At 38.2% G+C, this 24961-nt stretch overlaps 2 protein-coding genes across 2 annotated transcripts; one reads left to right on the forward strand and one right to left on the reverse strand.

Moving 5' to 3' along the window:
- Window positions 1-2320: 2320 nt before the first annotated feature.
- Window positions 2321-4530, reverse strand: LOC106130065 (uncharacterized). The gene is made up of 3 exons (XM_013328824.2): window positions 4122-4530; window positions 3219-3944; window positions 2321-2915 (listed from the first exon to the last, which is right to left on the reverse strand). Exons 1-3 carry the CDS (start codon window positions 4262-4264, stop codon window positions 2321-2323), a joined length of 1464 nt encoding a protein of 487 aa, XP_013184278.2. The 5' UTR covers window positions 4265-4530.
- Window positions 4531-5007: 477 nt separating this feature from the next.
- On the forward strand, window positions 5008-23596 carry LOC106130112 (conserved oligomeric Golgi complex subunit 7). Its single transcript, XM_013328877.2, has 17 exons — window positions 5008-5161; window positions 5611-5697; window positions 6229-6309; window positions 6835-7008; window positions 8018-8164; window positions 8724-8841; window positions 9503-9672; window positions 10536-10637; window positions 11506-11638; window positions 12871-13007; window positions 14074-14208; window positions 14906-15104; window positions 17575-17754; window positions 19426-19520; window positions 20003-20086; window positions 22382-22475; window positions 22991-23596. Exons 1-17 carry the CDS (start codon window positions 5159-5161, stop codon window positions 23098-23100), a joined length of 2049 nt encoding a protein of 682 aa, XP_013184331.1. The 5' UTR covers window positions 5008-5158; the 3' UTR covers window positions 23101-23596.
- The last annotated feature ends 1365 nt before the right edge of the window (window positions 23597-24961 follow it).

A 24961-nucleotide genomic window follows, 5' to 3' on the forward strand; every position in this document is an offset into this window, starting at 1 on the left:
AATTACGTAGTAAACGTACGTGTAGCTTCATAAAATGGCAACACTATCCAACAATATTTTTAAACACACACGCATTTCACTGCAATCAATTACTCACACGTGGACAATACGTAGGTACTTGGCCTGATTAATTTCAAAATTAGAATCACATGCGGCTTACGCAATTTTCTTAGAAAAGATTAATTTTTTTTTAAATTTAATTATCGTAAATTGTTTGAATTTTTGACAGTAAATGCACAATTTTTCATTTAAAAAAGTAAAAAAAAAGTATTTTTTTTTCCACTGTTTTACAATTAACTTTTATTCCGATAATGAAATGCTGAGACGCCAAATCATCTGTTGACTTTCAACATTTCAGAAAAAGCGATTTTTTTTTTCAACTCTCTAATTAGTAACGCTAAACACGTAGGTAGGTACGTTGGTTTTGTTTGATCGCGGTCACAAACTGGATGCGTTTTGTTTGCAATGCATTGGCTAGGAGTCATACAAAACCCATGGAGCTGCATTTAACTTTTTTTGTGTAGGTAAGTTAAGCAATTATTTTATAATATATTAAGATTAATTAATTCATTTAAGTATAGATTGATTTTTATTTTTAAATTTTGATTGCGATTTGATTTTATCTATTTGATTTTATTGAAAATTGTATATGGATCTTTGTTTTCTGAAATAAATGAAATTTATTTATTTATTCGCTTCTTATGACATGCATGGGAAGAGATGGATATTGGTTGCTTTCTTAAGTGCTGGGAACCACACGTCATTTAATATTGTAATATAAGTAGATAAAAAAATCTAAAAACAATAAACTTACATCTCCACAGCTTTTTGTGCCGTACGCCGCCAAAAAGCATGCATCTATTCTTATGACGGGTCAGGCAAATCAGATGTCGCACGCATTAACTGCATTTATTACGATGTATCTTGAAATATACATTGTCTAATGCGTTGCTCTCAACCGAGTTTATTATATGCGATGCATCAATCAATACGTACCTCGCAAACAGTTTTATTTTTGTGCCGTGTGGTTCCCGGTACCAGTGCAAGAAAGAATAGGATCACTCCATCTCTTTCCCATGGATGTCGTAAAAGGCGACTAAGAGATAGGCTTACAAACTTGGGATTCTATTTTTAAGCGATGGGTTAGCAACCTGTCACTCTTTGAAACTCAATTCTATCATTAAGCCAAATACCTCAGCGTGGCCTATCAGTCTTTTCAAGACTGTTGGCTCTGTCCGCCCCGCACGGGATATAGACGTGACCATATGTAGGTATATGAATGTAGTTTAATTTTACGAAATACCTAATGAATAATCTCAAAAATTACTTGACCGAATTTGATGTCCAATGAACTTAAAAATTATTTCAGCTAGTTAGGTACATATTATATTTTTTAATTTGAAAGTTGAATGTGGTCTTTTCTAATTGTGGTCAAAAGCATAGTGGATAGGATCGGTAAGGTATTCGGTTAAAATGCGTGATGCTCATAAAAGCACAGGTTCATATCTCGATTTTTATTACTTATATACTAACAGATGCTCTTACGACGAAGGCAAAACATCGTGCAACACATTCAGGCAACTGGATTTGTAACCACGATCCGATATGAGTTACAGTAGCTTACTTAAATTTATCAGTGATAATTAAAATTAAACACGGGTTGTTCCCCATAGCATGCTGGGTTTGCCTGTAACTGGTTGAGCAATTAGAACGAACCTTATTGTATGTATAATCTCTGTATTTACTGTTGTATCGACTGTTGGTGAACTGAATAAATAAATAGCTTCATGTAAAAACCCTGACTCATCCAATTCAGGATCTATGGTCAAAGGGGATTCCCGGGCGGAATCCTCAAGTGTATAACGGTTCAACCACCGAGCTCAGCTCGCTAAATAGGTAGGTAGGTTCATCTAATTATCTGGTCCGATATTTTGGACTAGGTACTACATTCATACATAATTATAATCACGTCTATATCCATTCCGGGGTAGACAGAGCCAACAGTTTTGAAGACTGAGGTTCATCTGCTTTGACAGTCTGACTAAGCACATACATACATATGGTCACGTCCATATCCCTTGCGGGGTAGACAGAGCCAACAGTCTCGAAAAGCCTGAATGGCCACGTTCAGCTATTTAGCTTACCTAATGATAGAATTGAGATTCAAATAGTGAGAGGTTGCTAACATATCGCCTAAAAATGAATCCCAAGTTTGTAAGCCTATCTCTTAGTCGCCTTTTACGACTTACATGGGAAGGAGATGGAGTGAGAGTCCTATTCTTTTTTGTATTGTTGCCGGGAACCACACAGTACACCCGTATTAATAAAACAAAAACAAATATTTCCGAATTATATTCATCAATTTCAATCTCTTCTTGTATTTCTTCAATTTATCATTAACGCTCATCATTGGTTTCGGCTTCTTATCACCAAAGTGCTTCTTATTCCTACAAGATATCTGCACCAACTTGACGCTAAAAAACTGTTTAAAACATCGTTCACAAGTCTGCCTCGCGCCGGCATCACATTTCTCACCAACAGTGCTATAATACAGACAATTAGACAAATTTTTCAAGAAAGACGAACACAAATCACAGATTTTGATTATTTTCTTTGAAAATACGGGCTTGGAAACATTCCCCTGGTCAGTTTCATCAGCGTCTTCCTTCTCAATGGGAAGTTTATGATAATTCTTCATATGTTTATATTTTGATACGTAATTCAAATTGCATTCAGAGCATTTCTTTTGATTTAATTTTGCAAGTGATGTCATGTCCGCGTCCGGGTGACATCTTGAGTAATGCTTGCGCTGGTTTTGGGGGTCACAGGCCACATACCAATCACAAATCTTGCAGAGGAATGGGCGACGCCTTTTTGATGCTATGTGTGATGTCTCATGTTGTATAGCTAATAACCTGAAAACGTAGCAGAATATTTTGTTATTTATTAATCTATCAAAGCTGAACATTACATGTTTAATTGAATGTAATCATCTTCTTATGAGTAACATTTAAGAAGATCTTTTTATTAAATGTAAGAGCTAACTCTTGTAGGTGGAGTTAAGGACCATCTATCTCTTTTCTCTGTATTCATTTTTTATTTGTTGGTATGTTTGTAATGTTTACTTTTTACTTAATTAGATTGAAATATTTAATTCTTGGTCTTCCTCTTTTTCCCTTTCTCCAAAAAGTATTAAGATGAACAGACAATTTGCTTACCTATTAGGGAATGTTTTATTACAATATTTACAAGCAACATCCTCCATTTGGATTAAATCCTGGTAACCAACAGTTTTATTCCTCCATTCCTCCTCACTCTGTTTCTCAATTGCGGCTTCATCGTTTTTGTCAATAACAATTGAACTAATCCAATCCTCAAAGTCCATGCTGACCTTAACATCAGCCGTCAGATCATGAACCAAATCATTACTACCTTCAATTTCATTGTCGTCTTCAAAAATAAGTCTATTTTGAATTCTATTTCTTTCATTACCATCTATTAGTTCTTCTTTAACGTCAAACTCTTCTTTAACGTCAAACTCTTCTTTAACGTCAAACTCTTCTTTAACCTTAATAATATCATCGTCAGACTCTATTTCGATTATCTCAACACCAACACTCCCGTTTCTAAGTACAGGTTCTGGCAAAATTCCATTTGCCACAGGTGTTATATCAACATCATCACTTTTATGTATTTTGCATTCATTTAAATCATCATTTTCATTTAAAACATTATCATTTAAAATTAAATTATTACAATTTTCTAAAATACCTATTTTAGTGTCATTTTTAAGAGATTTTTTTGAGTATTTGTGATATTTTTTCATGTGTTTCTCTAAGTTTCTTCCTGTTCTGCATTGTCGGTTACATTCTTTACATTTGAAGTATGACTTCCTCATTAATGGTATAATTATATGACTTGCATTATGGACTAGGTAGGTATACCTGAAAATTTAATGTTTATAAATTTAACTCTTCAGTTAATATGTGAGCGACAGATAATGCACAGGTCACTTTAGAATTAGGCACTAAGAAAAATTATTCGAAATTCCCGAGGAATCGGATTATTTGTTTAACGTATCTCTCAGTAAGTGGGGCAAGAACCAAAGAAAACATGCTTACTTGTTCCAGAATGCTTCATCGCAAAAGTCACAAGCGTATACTTGGAATGCATAAAGATCATCTTTTCCGTGTTTCTTAGCATATACAGCTTGTAAATTTTGATCACAACTACTAGACGAAATTCTCGTCCTATGGCCAATCATTTTGTGATGGTTTTTTATCTGGAAAAATAGAAATGTCCTACAATTAGAAAAAAGGACTTACTAGAACACAACAATATTTTTGATCACTCACGCACTTGTATTCATATCAAAATATTTATTGCATTCAAATCAAAATAATACTTTTAAAGGCATGTTGGTTTAATTAAATTGAATATTTATTTACAATCACAGTTAAAAGAAAAGCTTAAAAAAAAATTGTTTTCCACCTGGCGATAACACTTTTTTCATGTTTGTCATTTGTCATTCATTTTTTATCCATATGTCAAAGACCAAGAAGAGAACTTTTTTACTTTGCCACGTAACGAATAGAAATATAGTTACGTTACGAACCAAAGATTTTAAAATGTTTATATGTCTGCGATACGAACAATGGCAAAAAGGTTTCAAAGTCTATTAGTTAATATTTAAGTACGTATGTACTTAATTGTTGTGTAAATTTAGGTGTCGAGTGGTTCCCGGTACCAATACAAAAAAGGTAATAAAACCACTCTCTCTTTCCCATGAATGTTGTAAAAGGCGATTAAAGGATAGGCTTGTAAATTTGGGATGCTTCTTTTAGACGACGGGCTAGCAATCTGTCATTATTTGAATCTCAAGTCTATCATTATGCCAAACAGCTCAACGTTCCCTTCTATTTATCCCGCAAGGAATATAAACGTGACTATCTGTTCCTGTACGAAATAAACTTAAACGCTTAGTCCATTCAATGAAACTTTCACTGTCCATCAATGTCAATGTCATATCGTGACACTTGGTGACAGGTACCACAGTGGTACAGCCTAGGCAAACAAAAACAAAATAAATAAAGAATAGAACTAATTTTTTAAAGTATCTTCTTACTCTAATAATTTATACTGGATTAATAGGGAAAACATGGTAAGGGTCAACAAAAATATGAGTAGAATCTGTTTATATAAAATCCTGTGTATATCCTTGGTAAACCCCGAAACTGTCACCTATTTTCAAATTACTAATTCCTAACATTATGTATGGATAGTTTTACATTTTACTTGATGGAATTTAGATTCAGATAGTAATAGCCTTCGCCTTAAGATACAATTTCCAGTTTGTATACTTTCTCATGATTGCATTTTACAATCTCCATTTGAAGTGAAGCAGCTGGCACACAATGTTTTTATTAGCTACCAGAATTAGAGTATGACACAGGAGATGTCGTATAAGGCGATTTAGGAAAGAAATGGAGCGGTTATTAAACTGCAAGGAACCATACAGCTGTATGTTATGTTGATACCAAATAAACGTACCTTGTTCTTTAATATTTATATAATTGTAGTAATTATTAATCAAAATATCTTATATTTTAGGACTTGAAAACATTTTCTGAAGAGGATTTCAATCCTAAGAAATGGATAAACAAAGCTTGGAGCTCCAGCGGGAATCAGGATAAAGAGGTTAGTATGCGGAGTTATATCTTACAGCTGATGTGTCAATGTCTCAAGTCCAATGCAACAGCTGGCTGAGATGGAGTGGTCTAGTCAATGTGCCGAGACCACCTGACTGATCTATAAGTGATTCAAATTCAAAATCTTTATTGCATATCATAAAGTACATCAATTGAATTACAGTTACTGGTTATAAATAGGTACAATATGAACCCTGTTGGGCATCGCAATTATAAAATAATTTGTAATGGCGGGAAGCTTATGTCGGGTATTATGTTGAATATAACAATAAAAAATGTCATATTATATTTGGAGAGAATATTAATAAGTAATTTAAAATAAATAAAATTTATAACATGTATTTAATTGATAAAATGATACATATATAATAATGAAAAATAATTTAAATGTCAATATTTTTATCATTTAAAGAAAGAAAAAAACTCAAAGAAAGAGAGTTATCTTACCTTCAGAGTTTACTCAACCCATGTGATTGTGTAGCTTTTTTTTTTTTCATTCAAATTAATTATTGGTTTTTAGGTGTTTGTGGCGAATACTGTCACGAGACTACAACTTTATATGAAACAGTTGACAAACTCCTTAGACGAGACTACTACACAGGTGAGATAAATACATACATACACATCACAGTTCCGTGTGGTTCCTGGTACCAATAGTAAAAAAATAGTATTACTCTGTTTCTTTTACAACATCCATGGGAGGTTTATAGGCTTATAAACTTGAGATTCTTCTTTTAGGCGACGGGCCAGCAACCTGTCACTATTTGAATGAATTTAAATTCTATTATTAAGTCAAACTGCTGAATGTGGCCTTAAGTCTTTTCAAGACTGTTTGCTCTGTCTACCCCGCAAGGGATATAGACGTGATTATTGTATGCGCAAGTTTCCTCACGACGTTTCCCTTACCATAACTTATTTTTACTGTTTTATTGTGAATTTTTATTCAATACTAATTTAACTTACCCGAAACCGCCGAGCTTGCATGAAGAGAGTTATAAATGTGTATGAAGCGAAGGAAGTATGCAGAGATCGTGGCAAGTGGAAAGAGGTAGTCTCTGCCTACCCCACCGGGAAAGAGGCGTGATTTTATGTATGTATGTATGTAATTTAACTTACTTCACCATAGATAGTAACATCAGTGCCCCGAATCCTTCAAGCGGCTTCAGCGCTTCAAGTAGACGGTGCGCTGTTACAGCAGCGCTTGGATTCGCTGGAGAAGAAGCTGCAGGGAGTGGAACAGCAGACGGGGAACTCTATCGAGAGTCTGCAGAGGATTGATCGCTTGAAGAGTAGACTTGAGGTTAGTATACACAGTAAATCTGATTTGAAATTGACGAAATATTCGCATTGATATAATTAGTTCTACATTCATTCATGTTTTTAATGTAAACAATGTGCTTTTGTCCACGATGTAGTTTTAAGAGATCTATATTTGTAAATTGACGTCCGATGAAAATGCTGCAATGTAGTTTGATCCGCCGCTTCTTCTACACATGCGCTTTGGAAGCGGTAGTAGTTATGATCAGAATTAAGTGATGTGACTTCCAGTGTGCTTACTGATTTTACTATTCTTTTCACTCTCTCTATTACAGACCATTCTGTGACCATTCCTCCTTTGTCCTTGGTCTTCAGACCGCAGCATCAGCACTCCGCGAGGAACCTGCTGGAGCCCTGAAGAACCTTCTCGATGACGGTCTTCAGACTCATAAGGAGAAACTGTCATTTTAAATATAAGACCACTTTTTGAAATGGCAATATTACAGACCATTTTGTGACCATTCCTCCTTCGTCCTTGGTCTTCAGACCGCAGCATCAGCTCTCCGCGAGGAACCTGCTGGAGTCCTGAAGAACCTTCTTGATGACGGTCTTCAGACTCATAAGGAGAAACTGTCATTTTAAATATAAGACCACTTTTTGAAATTGCAGTATTACAGACCATTTTGTGACCATTCCTCCTTCGTCCTTGGTCTTCAGACCGCTGCATCAGCACTCCGCCAGGAACCTGCTGGAGCCCTGAAGAACCTGCTGGATGACGGTCTGCAGACTCATAAGGAGAAACTGTCATTTTGAATATAAGACCACTTTTTGAAATGGCAATATTACAGACCATTTTATGACCATTCCTCCTTCATCCTTGGTCTTCAGACCAGAGCATCAGCTCTCCGCCAGGAACCTGCTGAAGCCCTGAAGAACCTTCTCGATGACGGTCTGCAGACTCATAAGGAGAAACTGTCATTTTAAATATAAGACCACTTTTTACGGACCATAATTCGTTTCGTGACCAAACCTCCTTCGTTCTTGGTCTTCAGACCGCAGCATCAGCTCTGCGCGAGGCGGACAAGTGGGCGGCGCTGGCTACGGCCCTGGAGGAAGTGCTGGAAGCGGGCGTGCCCACTCAGAGAGATAAGTTGGCCGAGTTGTCGGAGCAAGTCGCCGCTATGACTGCCAGCTTGGAGGTAAGCTGACGGGTAGGCAGAGACTACGTCTTTCCACTTGCCACGATCTCTGCATACATAAAGTATAGTGTTTTGCAGCTGTTACTGTTATTATACTTCTTTACTCGTTTTAAGAATGTTTGTGGTATTTACTGCTTCTGATGTCCTGGAAGGAAAGGCCACATTCAGCTATTTAGCATAATGATAGAATTCATTCAAATAGTGACAGGTTGCTAACCCATCGCCTACTAAAGAATCCCAAGTTTGTAAGCCTATCCCTTAGTCGCCTTTTACGACATCCATGGGAAAGAGATGGGGTAATCCTATTCTTTTTCTATTAGTGCCGGGAACACATCCAGTTGCCTGAATGATGTTTCTGACGATGTTGTCCCTCACCGTAAAAGCATCCGTTAGTATTAAAACTCCCCCTCTTACCTCTCTGTATGGAATCCTGGCTACGCCCTTGGCTAGGCTTGACAAAAGAAAATTAGTTGGACATCGTTCAAGATGAGATCCTCACACGCTTTTGCAGTTTGAGTTTTGCCAGGTGAACAGACACAATTAATGGTCTACTGAACAGGTACTGAGCGAAGCGCCGGATTATGACAACAAGAGGATACAACTGGAGACTCTGTACAATAGGCTGGAAGCGGCCGTAACGCCGCCCCTGATAGAGGCCCTCACTCGTATGGACGCTGGTGAGAACCACCTTGTTAATTCTGTTGTCCTGGTACCTTTGCCTAAAGAGTTATATAACTGAATGATACAAAATCAAAATTTATATTTTATTCAGATGATAGGCCTTTCCAGGCACGTTTTCACGTTCATTTCAATAAATTTACATACATACATACATATGGTCACGTCTATATCCCTTGCGGGGTAGACAGAGCCAACAGTCTTGAGAAGACTGAATGGCCACGTTCAGCTATTTGGCTTAATGATAGTATTGAGATTCAAATAGTGACAGGTTGCTAGCCCATCGCCTAAAAAAGAATCCCAACTTTGTAAGCTTATCCCTTAGTCGCCTTTTACGACATCCATGGGAAAGAGATGGAGTGATCCTATTCTTTTTTGTATTGGTGCCGGGAACAACACGGCCTGCCCAACCCTTCGGGAAAAAGGATTTTAGTCAATAAGTATTCAAAATAATAAAAAAAAATCAAAATTTTTATTCATTATTATAGGATACTTCGTATCGCTTAATAATTGTCAAAACATATTAAGGTTTAACAACATTGGTTGACGTCAAATAAATTACTTATAACTAAGTTTACTGCCGCTTCCAAGGCGTCAGTGCAGAAGGAGCGTCAACAAACTGCTATGTATTATTCATTCAAGCATATTTCTTGTCTACAGAGAGTACGTCAACATACCTGGCCTTATTCCGCGGCATGGGCCGAGCGGTGTCTGTGTGCAGATGCTGGCGGCGGGCCGCGGCCGCCCGCCTGGCCAACAGGTGGAGAGCCCTGGACTCGCACTCCGTTGGAGCCCTGAGTCGGATGCTGGCGGGGGAGGCGAATAAACAGGTGACATACATACATACATACAGTTATACATACTTACTTACATACATACTGACATACATACATACAGTCATACATACATACAGTCATACATACATACATACATACATACTTACTTACATACATACTTACATACATACATACTTACATAGGTACATACTTACAAACATACTTACATACATACTTACATACATACATACATACTTACTTACATACATACTTGCTTACATACATACTTACAAACATACTTACATACATACATACTTACTTACATACATACATACAGTCATACATAAATACATTCTGACATACATACATACACACATACATACATACGTACATACCATCACGCCTGTTTCCCATTGGGGTAGGCAGAGACTGGATTTCCACTTGCTACGATCCTTACAGACCTCTCCCGCTTCCTCCACACTCATTACTCTTGCATATTCGATGAATAGCTGTGCCCGCGACTTCGTCCGCGTGCAATAGTTATTTTGGGCATCATTGAAGCCCTCAAGGATGAATAATTTCCCCCGTCTTTTTCACATTTTTTTCTTAGTGGCTAGCAAAACCACTTTCCAATTTATTGTACACTAGCTATGCCCGCAACTTTGTCCGCGTGGAATAGTTATTTTTGGCATGATTGAAGTCCTCAAGGATGAATAATTTTCCCCGTTTTTTTTTTTCACATTTTCCATTATTTCTTTGCTCCTTATAGTTGCAGCGTGATGTTATATAGCCTAAAGCCTTCCTCGATAAATGATCTATTCAACGCAAAAGAATTTTTCAATTCGACCCACAAACAAACTCTTCAGCTTTATAATATTTATTGTACATAGATAAATCATATGAAATTTAACTTTCAGGTGGATTGGTTGACCAATGTACTGAAATCTGACACGCCGATAGCTGAGCTACTGAGGCTGTACACAGATCTATTGCTGTCCCTGGAGCCGACTCCTACTTTGGTATGTTGGTGAATTATTTATCTCAGTGCCGTGTGGTTCCCGGCACCAATAGCAAAAACACAAGATAGGACCACTCGCATCTCTTTCCTATGGATTGTCGTTAAAGGCGACTAAGGGATTGGCTTATAAACTTGGGATTCTTCTTTCAAGCGATAGGCTAGCAACCTGTCACTAATTGAATGTCAATTCTATCACTAAGCTAAATAGCTGAACGTGGCCTATCAGTCTTTTCAAGACTGTTGGCTCCGTCTACCCCGCAAGGGATATAGACGTGACCATATGTATGTATATATGTAATTTGAAAAAAATAGAGTCTTTACATGTATGTTTGTTTGTACACGCTAATCATCGGAACTACTGAACTGATATCAATGAAACTTATTTTGTTGTATAGCTCTTATGACCGGCCAACATATACGGTATAATTTACTTTGAAATCTGAAACAGCTGATGTCGAACCATACTAATTTAGCTAAACTATAGGAAATATCGAAAAAAATAACCGTTTTATCAAAAATTGTTCAGCGTGATGAGCATTTTCTGTTGGCGTATAAAAATATGTTCTACATTCATTCATGTTTTTTAATGTAGACAATGTGCATTCGTCCATGATTTAGATTTAAGAGATCTATATTTGTATATTGACGTCCGATGAAAATGCTGCAGTGTAGTTTGTTCCGCCGCTTCTTCTACACATGCGCTTTGGAAGCGGTAGTAGTTATAATTAGATTTAAGTGATGTGACGTCAATAAGTGATACCGTGTATCCAATTTTGAAAATATGTATATCTATTCTATTCTATTCTATGAACACGCAAACGGAGTTGCGGGCAACAGCTAGCTAGTGTTCAATAAAAACTTCTCTCTAGGTGGTCTCAGCGAATTTGAAGCTGTGTTCCACGCCACAAGAGGGCATGGTCTTACTAACGGACCTGAAGGGTGATATTGACGAGTTCATATCCTGCATCAGGGGGATTATTGATGCGCCCAGGCAGAATAAAGGTACATACATAAATACATATAAAAATTAATATATACATAAAAATCACGCCTCTTTCCCGGAGGGGTAGGCAGAGACTACCTCTTTCCACTTCATAACTCTATATATAACACATCCACATTCATAACTCTCTTCATGCAAGCTCGGCGGTTTCGGGTACTCTTGACCTGACCCTTTACCAGGACGTCCTTAATTTGATCATTGATACGTTCGTCTAGGTCTTCCCACTCCGACCTTTCCCTCCACACTCTCCTTGTATATCATATAAAAAAATAATAAATAAAATCAAGTCTTTATCCCTTGCGGGGTAGACAGAGCCAGCAGTCTTGAAAGACAGACAGGCCACATTCAGCTGTATGACTTAATGATAGAATTGGGATTCAAATAGCGACAGGTTGCTAGCCCATCGCCTAAAAGATGAATCCCAAAAATTTACACGCCTATACCTTAGTCGCCTTTTACGACATCTATGGGAAAAAGGTAGAGTGGTCTAAAATTGAGTGGTCAAACTTCTAATATGAGTAATGACTAGAGATCGGATATTCGGATGCATATTTACCTAAAGTTGGGATGTTGGGTTAGTATGGAACGTACTTCTGTACCTCAAGCATTCCAGGATTCGGCATTGATACACTTAATGTTCTAATTATGTATTCGAACTGTATTCGTACTGACTAAAAAATCACGCGGTATAATTCTGGAATCCCAGTAGGTAGGTAATTTTTTAAATAAATATGATCATCCATCACTTATGTTTATAAAGGTGTTTATCATACCTAATATACGATAAGTTTCAATTTCTTGTTCAATAAAATTTCTGGGATTCAAAATTCAAAATTCGAAACCCGAAAGCAAGAAGCCGCCTCCATACTTTCTTAGCCAAAATATTGGTTTAGGTAAGGTGCCGTGTGGTTCCCGGCACCAATACAAAACCACCCACTCCATTTCTTTCCCATGGATGTCGTAAAAGACGACTAAGGGATATGCTTACATACTTGTGATTCTTTTTAGGCGATGGACTAGCAACCTGTCACTATTTGGTTTCAGAAACCAAATATATTAATGGAATTGAGAAATTCTCAATTCCATCATTAAGCCGAGCAGCTGAACGTGTCCATTCAGTCTTTTCGGGACTATTGGCTCTGTCTACCCCGTAAGGGATATAGACGTGACTCTATGTATGTATGTATGTATGCATCCGATCTCTAGTAATGACGAAACACGATGATCCTAGAAACTCTCCTGCCAGCGACAATACGTGAACTGGGAAGAGCAACTTACGCCCCGCTCCGGGAACTTCTGCCGAAGTACACTGAGCTGCAAACGAGGCTGCTCCTCGACCATTTGGAAGATCCGCAGCTGTTGCAGACGGTGAGTGTTTTATATATATATACAGGGTGACTTTTAATTCAACTGCATAAATTACTGTTAAGTGTACTCATCTAAAGGATATTTTAAAACGTTTAAAGAAAAATATCGGTTCATATTTTAGAAAGTACTTAAAAAAAATAAAAGTATCAAAATCCACGATCCTGAATACGTCATATCACCCCGGCTGGCGGAAAAGCGACGCGTAAGATTCAGAGGTCAACGACACAATTCATTCAGCTGAGCGATCTCGACAACTCTATACTTTACTTGATCTTGATACTAGAAAAATAATTTATTTTTCAGACATTTATTTACATGTTTTGTTTTAATTTCTTTTTGTAGTATTGGTCTTTAATAAAGCGTGTGACGTAGTTTTTGAGGGTTTTTTAAATGAGAAAATGATGATGTTTAATTTTAATAAAATTAGGCTCAAACAGCTCAGAAGCATGGGTATAGTCTATGTTTAAAAGGATGCAGTTGTTTTAAATATATATATAATGTCACCCTGTATATATATATATATATATATATATATATATATATATATATATATATATATATATATATATATATATATATATATATATATATATATATATATATATATATATATATATATATATATATATATATATATATGTATATATATATATATGTGTATGTATGTTATTTATATAGTTAGTACATATATAATAATATATGCGATAATGTTAGTTAAGCACCCACATTTATTATAGCCAGCTTCTTCTTATTCGTAGATTTTTGTTGGAACAATCTTTGTTTTTTTTTGGTGGTGATTCCCGGCACCAATAGAAAAAAGAGTAGGACCACTCCATCTCTCTCTTCCATGGATGTCGTAAAAGACGACTAAGGGATAGGCTTACAAACTGTCACTATTTGAATCTCAATTCTATCATTAAGCCAAATAGCTGAACGTGGCCATTCGGTCTTTTCCCGCAAGGGATATGCGGGGTAGACACGTCTATACATATAGACGTGACCATATGTATGTATGTATGTAGTGAATAAAGCTTTTATCTATCTATCTATCTCTATCTAATTGCAGGACAATTTGGTGGAACATTCGAGAACGATTCTCTCCCTGGCTGAAAGGTCGGAGGGCTGGTTGGAGTCAGCTTACAACAGAGCGAAGAAGATCGCCGGCCTCGCCGCGTACCCCTTCTACGTGCCGGCTGTGGAGGTGAGATGATAAAATATAAATAAACTAGAGGCCGCCCGCGACTTCGTCCGCATGGAAACCCTATCAATCCCGCGGGAACTCTGGGATAAAAAGTAGCCTATGTGTTATTCTGGGTCTTCAGCTACCTACATACCAAATTTCATGGTAATCGGTTCAGTAGTTTTTGCGTGAAAGAGTAACAAACATCCATACAAACTTTCGCCTTTATAATAGTAGTAGGATATATACGGGACAAATTACACAGATTGAGTTGGCCTCGAAGTAAGTTCGCAACTTGTGTTACGAGAGATACTAACTCAACGATACTATATTTTATAACAAATACTTATATAGATAAACATCCAAGACCCGGGCCAATCAGAAAAAGTTCTTTTCTCATCATGCCCTGGCCGGGATTCGAACCCGGGACCTCCGGTGTCACAGACAAGCGTACTACCGCTGCGTCACAAAGGCCGTCGACGATGATGATCCTGATGATGATGAATCTAGCATAATTTGAATTGATAAATTGTCAAAACAGTTACGGACATACTTCAAGGCTCCTCCCCCCCCCCCCTTTAAAACTGTCTCAGAAAATTTGACTTTGGGAATGTGCCGTGTGGTTCCAGGCACCAATAAAAAGAAAGAATACGCCTAATCTAGTTCCTGATATAGACTGACAAATCTGAAAAAAAAAATTTTTTTTTTTTTTTTACAGAATTTCATCCAATCGCTGACCAGCGTAATCTTCGCTCACCACCGCCGCATAGACGCGATGTTCCGAGCTACAGTGTCGAGCGGGCGCGCGGCGGGCGTGCTGTCCGCCATGTTCCCCGCCGCGCTGCTGTTAGAGTCTGCTGTCGCAGTGTTGCTGGACACGGCGGCTGCTAGGCGGAAGATCGAGCTAGAAGATGAAGGTGAGAAAGAATTATACTTTAGACTATTTTCCAGACAATTTTTTTTCAGACTTTTTTACTTTGGTACTCCACGGTGATGGGAGGGAGATAATTGTGCAAGAAGAAGAGACAGGTATAGAGAGAGAGAGAGAGAGAGAGAGAGAGACAGAGAATATTTAGATAATTTTCCAGCCATATTCCTGGTGGTTCCTGCAACCCTTATACTTATGATGTATAAGATTGATGCTTACAAAGTTTCATCCTGGACTCTGTAGTGATTCCTGCTACCGTTCTCTGTGGCGATGAAGAAGATGATTGGGCAAGAAGTGCATTTTTTGAGCGACTTCCACTGTTCCTAATATCTTGGTTGGTACACACGGCTCAGGAGAAATGTGACTCTCATGCATTGATCGAGGCGTGGTGGCACAGCTACCTCATGAGACCACCGTACTGGAGTCTGATACGGCTACGTCTGAACACAGTCGTATAGACGCGATGTTCCGAGCTACAGTGTCGGGCGGGCGCGCGGCGGGCGTGCTGTCCGCCATGTTCCCCGCCGCGCTGCTGTTAGAGTCTGCTGTCGCAGTGTTGCTGGACACGGCGGCCGCTAGGCGGAAGATCGAGCTAGAAGATGAAGGTGAGAAGAAATATTTTGGACCATTTTCCAGACAAAATTCCTGGTGGTTTCTGCGTAGTGGTTTTTTTAGGTTTTTTTTCAGACTTTTTTACATTGGTACTCCACGGTGATGGGAGGGAGATAATTGTGCAAAAAAAAGATACAGGTATAGAGAGAGAGAGACAGAGAGTATTTAGATAATTTTCCAGACAAATTACTGGTGATTCCTGCTAGGTACCGTACTCTGTGGCGACAAAAAAGATGGTTGGGCAAGAAGTGCATTTTTTGAGTCAGTCAGTCATCGTTGACCAGCGTAATCTTCGCTCAGCACCGCCGTATAGACGCGATGTTCCGAGCTACAGTGTCGGGCGGGCGCGCGGCGGGCGTGCTGTCCGCCATGTTCCCCGCCGCGCTGCTGTTAGAGTCTGCTGTCGCAGTGTTGCTGGACACGGCGGCCGCTAGGCGGAAGATCGAGCTAGAAGATGAAGGTGAGAAATTATATTTTGGACCATTTTCCAGACAATTTTTTTCAGACTTTTTTACTTTGGTACTCCGTGGCGAGGTGGGAGATTATTGTGCAAGAAGAAGAGACAGGTATAGAGAGAGAGAGACAGAGAATATTTAGATAATTTTTCAGACAAATTCCTGTGGTGGTTTCTGCGAAGTGGATTTTTTTAGTGTTTTTTTTTTTTAAGTTTTTACTTTGGTACTCCGTGGCGAGGTGGGAGATAATTGTGCAAAAAGAAGAGACAGTTATAGAGAGAGAGGGAGACGGAGAATATTTAGATAATTCTCCAGCCATATTCCTGGTGATTCCTGCTACCGTTCTCTGTGGCGATGAAGAAGATGGTTGGGCGAGAAGTGCATTTTTTGAGCGACTTCCACTGTTTCCTAATATCTTGGTACACACGGCTCAGGAGAAATGTGACTCTCATGCATTGATCGAGGCGTGGTGGCACAGCTACCTCATGAGACCACCGTACTGGAGTCTGATACGGCTACGTCTGAACACAGTCGTATAGACGCGATGTTCCGAGCTACAGTGTCGGGCGGGCGCGCGGCGGGCGTGCTGTCCGCCGTGTTCCCCGCCGCGCTGCTGTCGGAGGCCGCCGTGGCAGTGTTGCTGGACACGGCGGCCGCTAGGCGGAAGATCGAGCGAGAAGATGAAGGTGAGAAGAAATATTTTGGACCATTTTCCAGACAAATTCCTGTGGTGGCTTCTGCGAAGTGGTTTTTTTTAGGTTTTTTTGCAGACTTTTTTACTTTGGTACTCCACGGCGATAGGAGGGAGATAATTGTGCAAGAAGAAGAGACAGGTATATAGAGAGAGAGACAGAGAATATTTAGATAATTTTCCAGCCAAATTACTGGTGGTTTCTGCAAAGTGGTTTTTTTTAAAGTTTGTTTTTCAGACTTTTTTACTTTGGTAAGTACGCCGTGGCGAGGTGGGAGATAATTGTGCAAGAAGAAATGACTGTTATAAAGAGAGAGAGAGACAGTCCAATCTAGACAATCCCTTGTGAGGTAGACAGAGACAACAGTCTTAAAAAGACTGATAGATCACGTTCAGCTGTTTGGCTCAATGATAGAAATGGGATTCAAATAGTGACAAGATGCTAGCTAGTCGCCTAAAAGAAGAATCCCAAGTTTATACGAGTAAGTCTATCTCTTAGTCGCATTTTACGACATCCACGATAAGTATACGCGTAACTTATAAAAATGTGAATACAACATCAAATACAAATACATTATTTGCTATAAATGCGGTACAATTATAGGTGTTACAAAGCATTATACATTTCGCGCTTTTAACCAGTCTTGGCATGCAAAATCACATCGAAGAACGTACACTTAACGCTATTATTTTATAAAAAGAACCAGCGGAACAACACCAGCTGTCAGATCTCGCTGCCCTGGTGCTGGAAGCGGACTCGCGCCAACAACTTGCGAGACTGAGGGCGCAGCCCCCGGCCTTCGCTGACCTGTGGAGGGCCAAGGACCAGCTGAGAGCCCTGGCCAGGGCCATCTTGAGGAACCCCATTGATGTTATACTAGGTATGTGATAGTAGACGGCCTCTGTGGCGCAGCGGTAGTGCGCTTGTCTGTGTCACCGGCGGTCCCGGGTTCGATTCCCGGCCAGGGCATGATGAGAAACGAACTTTCTCTGATTGGCCTGGGTCTTGGATGTTTATCTATATAAGTATTTATTATAAAATATAGTATCGTTGAGTTAGCATCTCATAACACAAGTCTCGAACTTACTTTGAGGCTAACTCAATCTGTGTAATTTGTCCCGTATATATTTATTTATTTATAGTTATTTCCAACGAATTACTGTTAGATTTTGATATTATATCATTAAGTCAAACAGCTGAACGTGACCTATCAGTCTTTTCAAGACTGTTGGCTCTGTCTACCCCGTAAGGGATGAAGACGTGATCATATGTATGTATGTATTTTGATATCCTAGTATTTTAAGCCGACTCGCTCGCAGATCCATGGTCAAAGGCATACCCCGGGCTCCTCTCCAGAGTGGTGGTGAGGATGCAACCGGGACTCTGAAGCTAGGAGGGAGAACATACATACATACATACATATGGTCACGTCTATATCCCTTGTGGGGTAGACAGAGCCAACAGTCTTGAAAAGACTGATCGGCCACGTTCAGCTATTTGGCTTATTGATAGTCAGTGGCGTAACTACAGGGTGGCAAGTCGGCAAAATGCCACAGGCCCCCAGCTGGAATGGGCCCCCGGTCAGAGGAGAATCCCAACTCCCAACATTTCTTATTTATCATACATGTTTAGTAAAAAAAAGTTTTAGTCTTTGATTTATTTATGTTACCTACTCAGTTTCCTACACAAGTAAAAAAAATATTAAAAATTCAAAGCTTTTGTATAAAAAGGGTTGTAACCCAGTTTTAGAACGTACCTATCCGATGAATTTGCCACGGGCCACGAATGGTATAGTTACGCCACTGTTGATAGTATTGAGATGCAAATAGTGACAGGTTGCTAGCCCATCGCCTAAAAAAAGAATCCCAAGTTTGTAAGCGTCTCCCTTAGTCGCCTTTTACGACATCCATGGGAAAGAGATGGAGTGGTCCTATTCTTTTTTGTATTGGTGCCGGGAACCACACGGCACGGAGGCAGAAGACGTATATAAATACCTAAAACAAAGGATACCTAAAACAAGACGTATATAAATACCAAAAACCTAAAATACCTATTGTCACACGTTTTTCTGAGTCAGGAAATCCTTAACTAACTGTGCCTTGAATCTCGCGCGTTCCACAGTAGTTACAACGAAGCGTATTACATCCATACATACATATAGTCACGTCTACATCCCTTGCGGGGTAGACAGTGCCAACAGTCTTGAAATAGTGATAGGCCACGTTCAGCTGTTTGGCTTAATGATACAATTGAGATTCAAATAGTGACGAGTTGCTAGCCTATCGCCAAAATCCCAAGTTTATAAGCCTATCCCTTAGTCGCCTTACGACATCCATGGGAACGAGATGGAGTGGTCCTATTCTTGTTTTACACATCTGCCGGGAACCACACGGCACAAGCGTATTAAACATTTTAATTGATTTGAATCTGAATCTCAATTCTATCATTAAGCCAAACAGCTGAACGTGGCCATTCGGTCTTTTCAAGCCTGTTGGCCCTGTCTACCCCGCAAGGGATATAGACGTGACCGTGTAGTTGATCCGATTGACAGACGAGATCCCCCAGCTGCCGGTGTGGAATAACAATGACGCCCTGTCCACTGATCTGCCCGACTTCGCTATTTCACCACAGGAGTACATCACTAAGGTATTTTGTTTTTTTTTAATTTAATTCGAGCATGTTGACTGAGGAAATAATACTAGGAGTTGTGAACGGAAACGTTGGAATTATTGAATGGATGAATGAATAATTGAATGAACAAGTTGACTGAGGAAATAATACAAGGAGTTGTGAACGGAAATGTTGGAATTATTGAATGAATGATTGAATGAAATTTAATTAAAAACCAGCGCTATCTCACCACAGGAGTAGGTACATCACTAACGTATTTATTTATTTAATTTGAGCAAGTTGACTAAGCAAATAATACTACTTGTGAACGGAACCGTTGGAATTATTGAATGAATGAATGATTGAATCTCAATTCTATCATTAAGCCAAACAGCTGAACGTGGCCTATCAGACTTTTCAGGACTGTTGGCTCTGTCTACCCCGCAAGGGATATAGACGTGATTATATGTATGTATGTATGTATACCTACTATTTGTTATAATATGTTGTCGGTACAGATTGGCCAATACCTGATGACGTTGCCCCATCATTTGGAGATGCATCTTACAGAAAAACAGGCGCCGTGGCAGTTCCTCGCCGAGGTAAGTTGATAGGCAGTTAGTTAGTTAGTTAGTTTCTAGGTAAAAAAAGGAAAACCACATCCTACTAATATCACTACATAGTATAAAACAAAGTCGCTATTTTAGTCTGTTTGTCTGTATGCTTAAATCTTTAAAATTACGCAAAGGATTTTGATGCGGTTTTTTGTAACAGGTAGAGTGATTCAAGAGGAAGGTTTTTATGTATAACTAGCTGTGCCCGCGACTTCGTCCGCGTGGAATAGTTATTTTGGGCATCATATTTATTTTTGCAAACATCCTCCTCGGCTTTATCTATTATAGCTGCAAATTGTTATGCGACTTGGCGACGACTTGGCCCACATCATTACCCGCGACGGAACGGAGACCGTATATAGTGAGATGAGAGGCCTTTGCCCAGTAGTGGGATCTTACAGGCTGATACTTTACTTTACTTTAAAATAGTAATATCTTCTAAGATGTTCATTGAAATTAAGTGATATCAAAGACAGTTGTGTTTATAATTAAATACTCATAATCAACAACAATCTCAAAAGATAGACATAATCAGCGGTCAGGCAGTCACGCGTATTAGAAAGAACGCTGGTTCGCCGTATTAAATGTTTCGCTGCAAATTGCTTATAACGACTATATCTCAAAACCTATTCGTCTGATTTATATACTGTAAATGGCAATTATAGTCTACATGAAACGCCGAAAGTAATAAACATATTTATTTGGATAAGGATTAATACTGAATTAAAGAAAATTGGTTTCAAAATAACTTATGTTTATAATGAAAAAATAATCTTAAAAATTGAACATAAAAGTGGTTATTGTAAGTAAACCTTAAGAGATAGATATATGCTCTCGCGGACTTTTTTGTGGCAAAAAATGAGTACATACTTCACATCTTTAGTACATTGTTTTAGTATATCTTTGTTGGTTTGCGCAGCGTTCGCGTGGAAAGCTCGCATATGGCCGACTCATTCAACTTTCACCTGCATTGTTGACGTTTTCCGTAGGAAATCCGGGATAAAATGTAGCCTAAGCCTTCCTCGATAAATAGACTATCTAACAGTGAAAGAATTATTCAAATCGGTTTAGTAGTTTCTGAGATTAGCGCGTTTAAAGAAACAAACAAACAAACAAAACAAACTCTTCAGCTTTATAATATTAGTATAGATTTTTTCCGAATTTTGCACCCGTGCGAAACCGGGGCGGGTCGCTAGTATTATATATGCGTAAATTGGTGAGTATGTCATGATGTCAGTATGGATGTCTGTTACTCTTTCACGCAAAAACTACTGAACCGATTACGATGAATTTTGGTATGTATGTAGATGAAGTACCAGAATAACAAACTACTTTTTATCCCGTGTGTTCCCGCGGAATTGATTCCACGCGGACGAAGTCGCGGGCGGCCTCTAGTACATACATACCTATATAATCATGTCTATTTCCCTTGCGCAGTAGACAAAGACAACAGTCTTGAAAATACTGATAGGTCACATTCAGCTTTTTGGCTTAATGATAGAAATCACTACTTGTCATAAAGTTCCGATATTATCTTTGTCTGTATGTAGGTATACATTCTTCTTTTAGGCGATGGGCTAGCAACCTGTCACTATTTGAATCTCAATTCTGTCATTAAGCCAAACGGGTGAGCGTGGGCTATCAGTCTTTTTAAGACTGTTGGCTCTGTGTACCCCGCTAGGGAAATAGACGTGATTATATGTATGTATGTATACCTACTCTTATCTCGGAAAGTAGTGGACGGATTTTATATTTTTCGAAATGTTGGAAAGAAAGATATTCTGAGGAAGATTTACATCTTTAAATGCTACCCGTGCGAAGTCGAGGCGTATCGCTAGTAGTATTCATATAAATCCCCTACAGAGGTATAAGCCCGGGTAATGGTTTGTAATGTAGTATTAGCTGCAGTGTAGTTTGTTCCGCCGCTTCTACTACACATGCGCTTTGGAAGCGGCAGTATGTAGTTATAAGTAGATTTGAGTGATGTGACGTCAATAAGTGATACCTTGTATAAGAATTTAAAAAAAAAAAAAAACAACAAACATATAACATACTAGCGGCCCGCCCCGGCTTCGCACGGGTGGACATATTTTTCTACCTGAAAACTAATTTATTTCAAAACAAATTTATGCCTATGTCACTTTTGAAGGTCTATTCTATATCTGTGCCAAATTTTATCAAAATCGGACCAGTAGTTTTTGAGTTTATTCCACACAAACATACAAAAATACAAATCTTTCCTCTTTATTATTAGTGTGGATAACAAATAATGATTATTTCCAGATTTGCACGCACACATGCGACATTTACGCTGAGAAATTGCTGAACATCAGGAATATGGACGCGCTGGGTACCAAACGTTGTCTCACCGATATAGGTGAGGTCACTCTTTAGTGCCGTGTGGTTCCCGGCACCAATACAAAAAAGAATAGGACCACTCCATCTCTTTCCCATGGATGTCGTAAAAGGCGACTAAGGGATATGCTTACAAACTTGGGATTCTTTTTCAGGCGATGGATTAGCGACCTGTCACTAAGTATTTGAAGCTCAATTCTATCTTAAAGCCTAACAGCTGAACGTGGCCTATCAGTCTTTCCAAGACTGTTGGCTCTGTCTACCCCGCAAGGGATATAGAAGTGACCATATGTATATATGTATGTATGTCACTCTTTAAAGCTTTAGCGGTTCAATCGGTAAGGTGCCCGCTTAAAATTCGGGTTCCCGGGTTCGAATACCGGCCAGGGCATGATGAGTAAAGAACTTTTTCCGATTGGCCTGCGTCTTGGATGTTTATCTGTATAAGTATTTATTATAAAATATAGTATCTCTAAACCTACAGTTCTATATAAATTAATCCAAAATTAGAAAAGTAATATATCAATTAATTTCCAGTATACCTGTCGAGTGTGGTGGAAGACCTGGGTAGCAGCATCACGCCGTCACTCAAGAATTTGGAGAAGTCACTCAGGGCGGCCACTCCTGCGCAGAACGAGGGAGCATAGGAAAGATATAATAAAAAGTTAAATTTATCAAATAAATTAGAAAAGATAGAAAAAGGAGATGATCAGCTTTAAAAACATCTGCATCTTACAAATTCAGAGATCACTTTGTCAAGTACGAATTTTTAATTATAAAATTACTATGTATAAGTTTCTGTAAGAAGCATTTCTATATATGTATAATACTTAATAGTACATACGTACTAAACTTATTTAAACAAGAGCCAATCTCATTGGCGAAGCGAAGAGTCTAAATCGCGCAAGCAAAGTTTATCGGCGACACTTCGCGCGGTTCTTCGGGCATCACACCAGACTAGAGGAAGATCTTCCTATTGGTCGAGCCATAATCATCGCTCCCGCTACGAGTAGTTTTAAAAGCGATCCTATATATTATAGTGTATAAAGTTGCAATAAAAATTATATTTAAAACACCGGTTGGGTTGTCTCATGGTGGTACTCGTGAGACGGCATTGTATTCAAAGAATTAAAGGGTACAATTAACTTGACTCTTTTATTTAAAACTAGATTTCCTTAGACCGCGGTGTTGCCTTTAAAAAAATCTGCTAATTTCCATTCTGAAGTTTGTTGGTTGTATTAACTCAATCCTTGAATAAAAAGATACACTGCACTGCATGTTTATAATATGTAATAATAGGGAAGAAGTTAATACAAGCAACAAACTTCACATTCCCGCGAGAATTCCTGTAAAACCTCTTTTCATTGAGTTGGCTCATGGTAGGATGATTTTGTTTCAGCAGTCATATGGTACTGGTGACACTAAAAACACTTGGGTTTGTGTGTACAACAGCAACGTCAAATCAAGTCAGTGTCCTCCAAAATCCACTTCGTATCACATACATACGTACAACTTTATCCTTTACGGGTAAGACAGAGCAAACAGCCTCGCAGACGTGATTGGACATGTTCAGTTGCATGGATTGAGATTCAAATAATGAATTTAGCCTATCGATTCATCGCATTATATGACATCCAATGGAAAAGAGATCGAGTGGTCTAATCTATACAGTGCTAGGAACCACACGGCATGACCACTTGGTATCGTAAAGATTTGTACAATTCAAGAGAAAAAACCCAAATGCTGGTGTAGTATTTTTATATATTTGAAACAGAATACAAAAGATCTTATTATTGACTTACATAACGTTAATTTTATATAATTATAAAATGGTTTCTTTTTAAAAGAAAATAAAATTTTATGCATTTGTGTTCTTACTTAAATAACATTTTTTCAAATGCAGAAATGGCAATTTTCTTAAGCAATAATAAACTTTTTAGTTGATACATCAAGTGTGATCACTTAAGACTTCAGTAGTTCAAACGCGTACCCACTCTTTGGTAAGTCTTGCACCAACATTTTATTATCCATATTAACAAAAATAAATTCATTATTCTAATAAGGTTAGAGATAGTAGGAAATGTATGTACCAATTGATACATTTCCTACGTTTCCAGTTGTACAAAAACTAATTTACCTATAAATTATGGCTAGATTTTGTAATAACATAAACCTACAGTTATCTTAAGTATGAAAAAAATTTAATGTAATAAGAAACTAAAATATTCTCAATATCACTTTATGGTCAAATTAACAAGTGTTGAAAATTTAGTTATTTTTTGGCACTAGATAACTTATAAGATAAACAGAGCTTTACATTTGTACACTATCTCCTTACATTACAATCAGTCACTTAAATGAAACATTACACATTTAATGTGCAGCTTATCAAATACGAACAAAATTTTTCCTCAATGAAAAAATAAACTGTTTGTTAACATTAGTATCATGGAACATGGTTATTATCCATTATTTAGACATTCATTGTAAATAAATCTAATGATAAAA

Source organism: Amyelois transitella, chromosome 31, assembly GCF_032362555.1.
Source record: "Amyelois transitella isolate CPQ chromosome 31, ilAmyTran1.1, whole genome shotgun sequence".
Lineage (NCBI taxonomy): Eukaryota > Metazoa > Arthropoda > Insecta > Lepidoptera > Pyralidae > Amyelois > Amyelois transitella.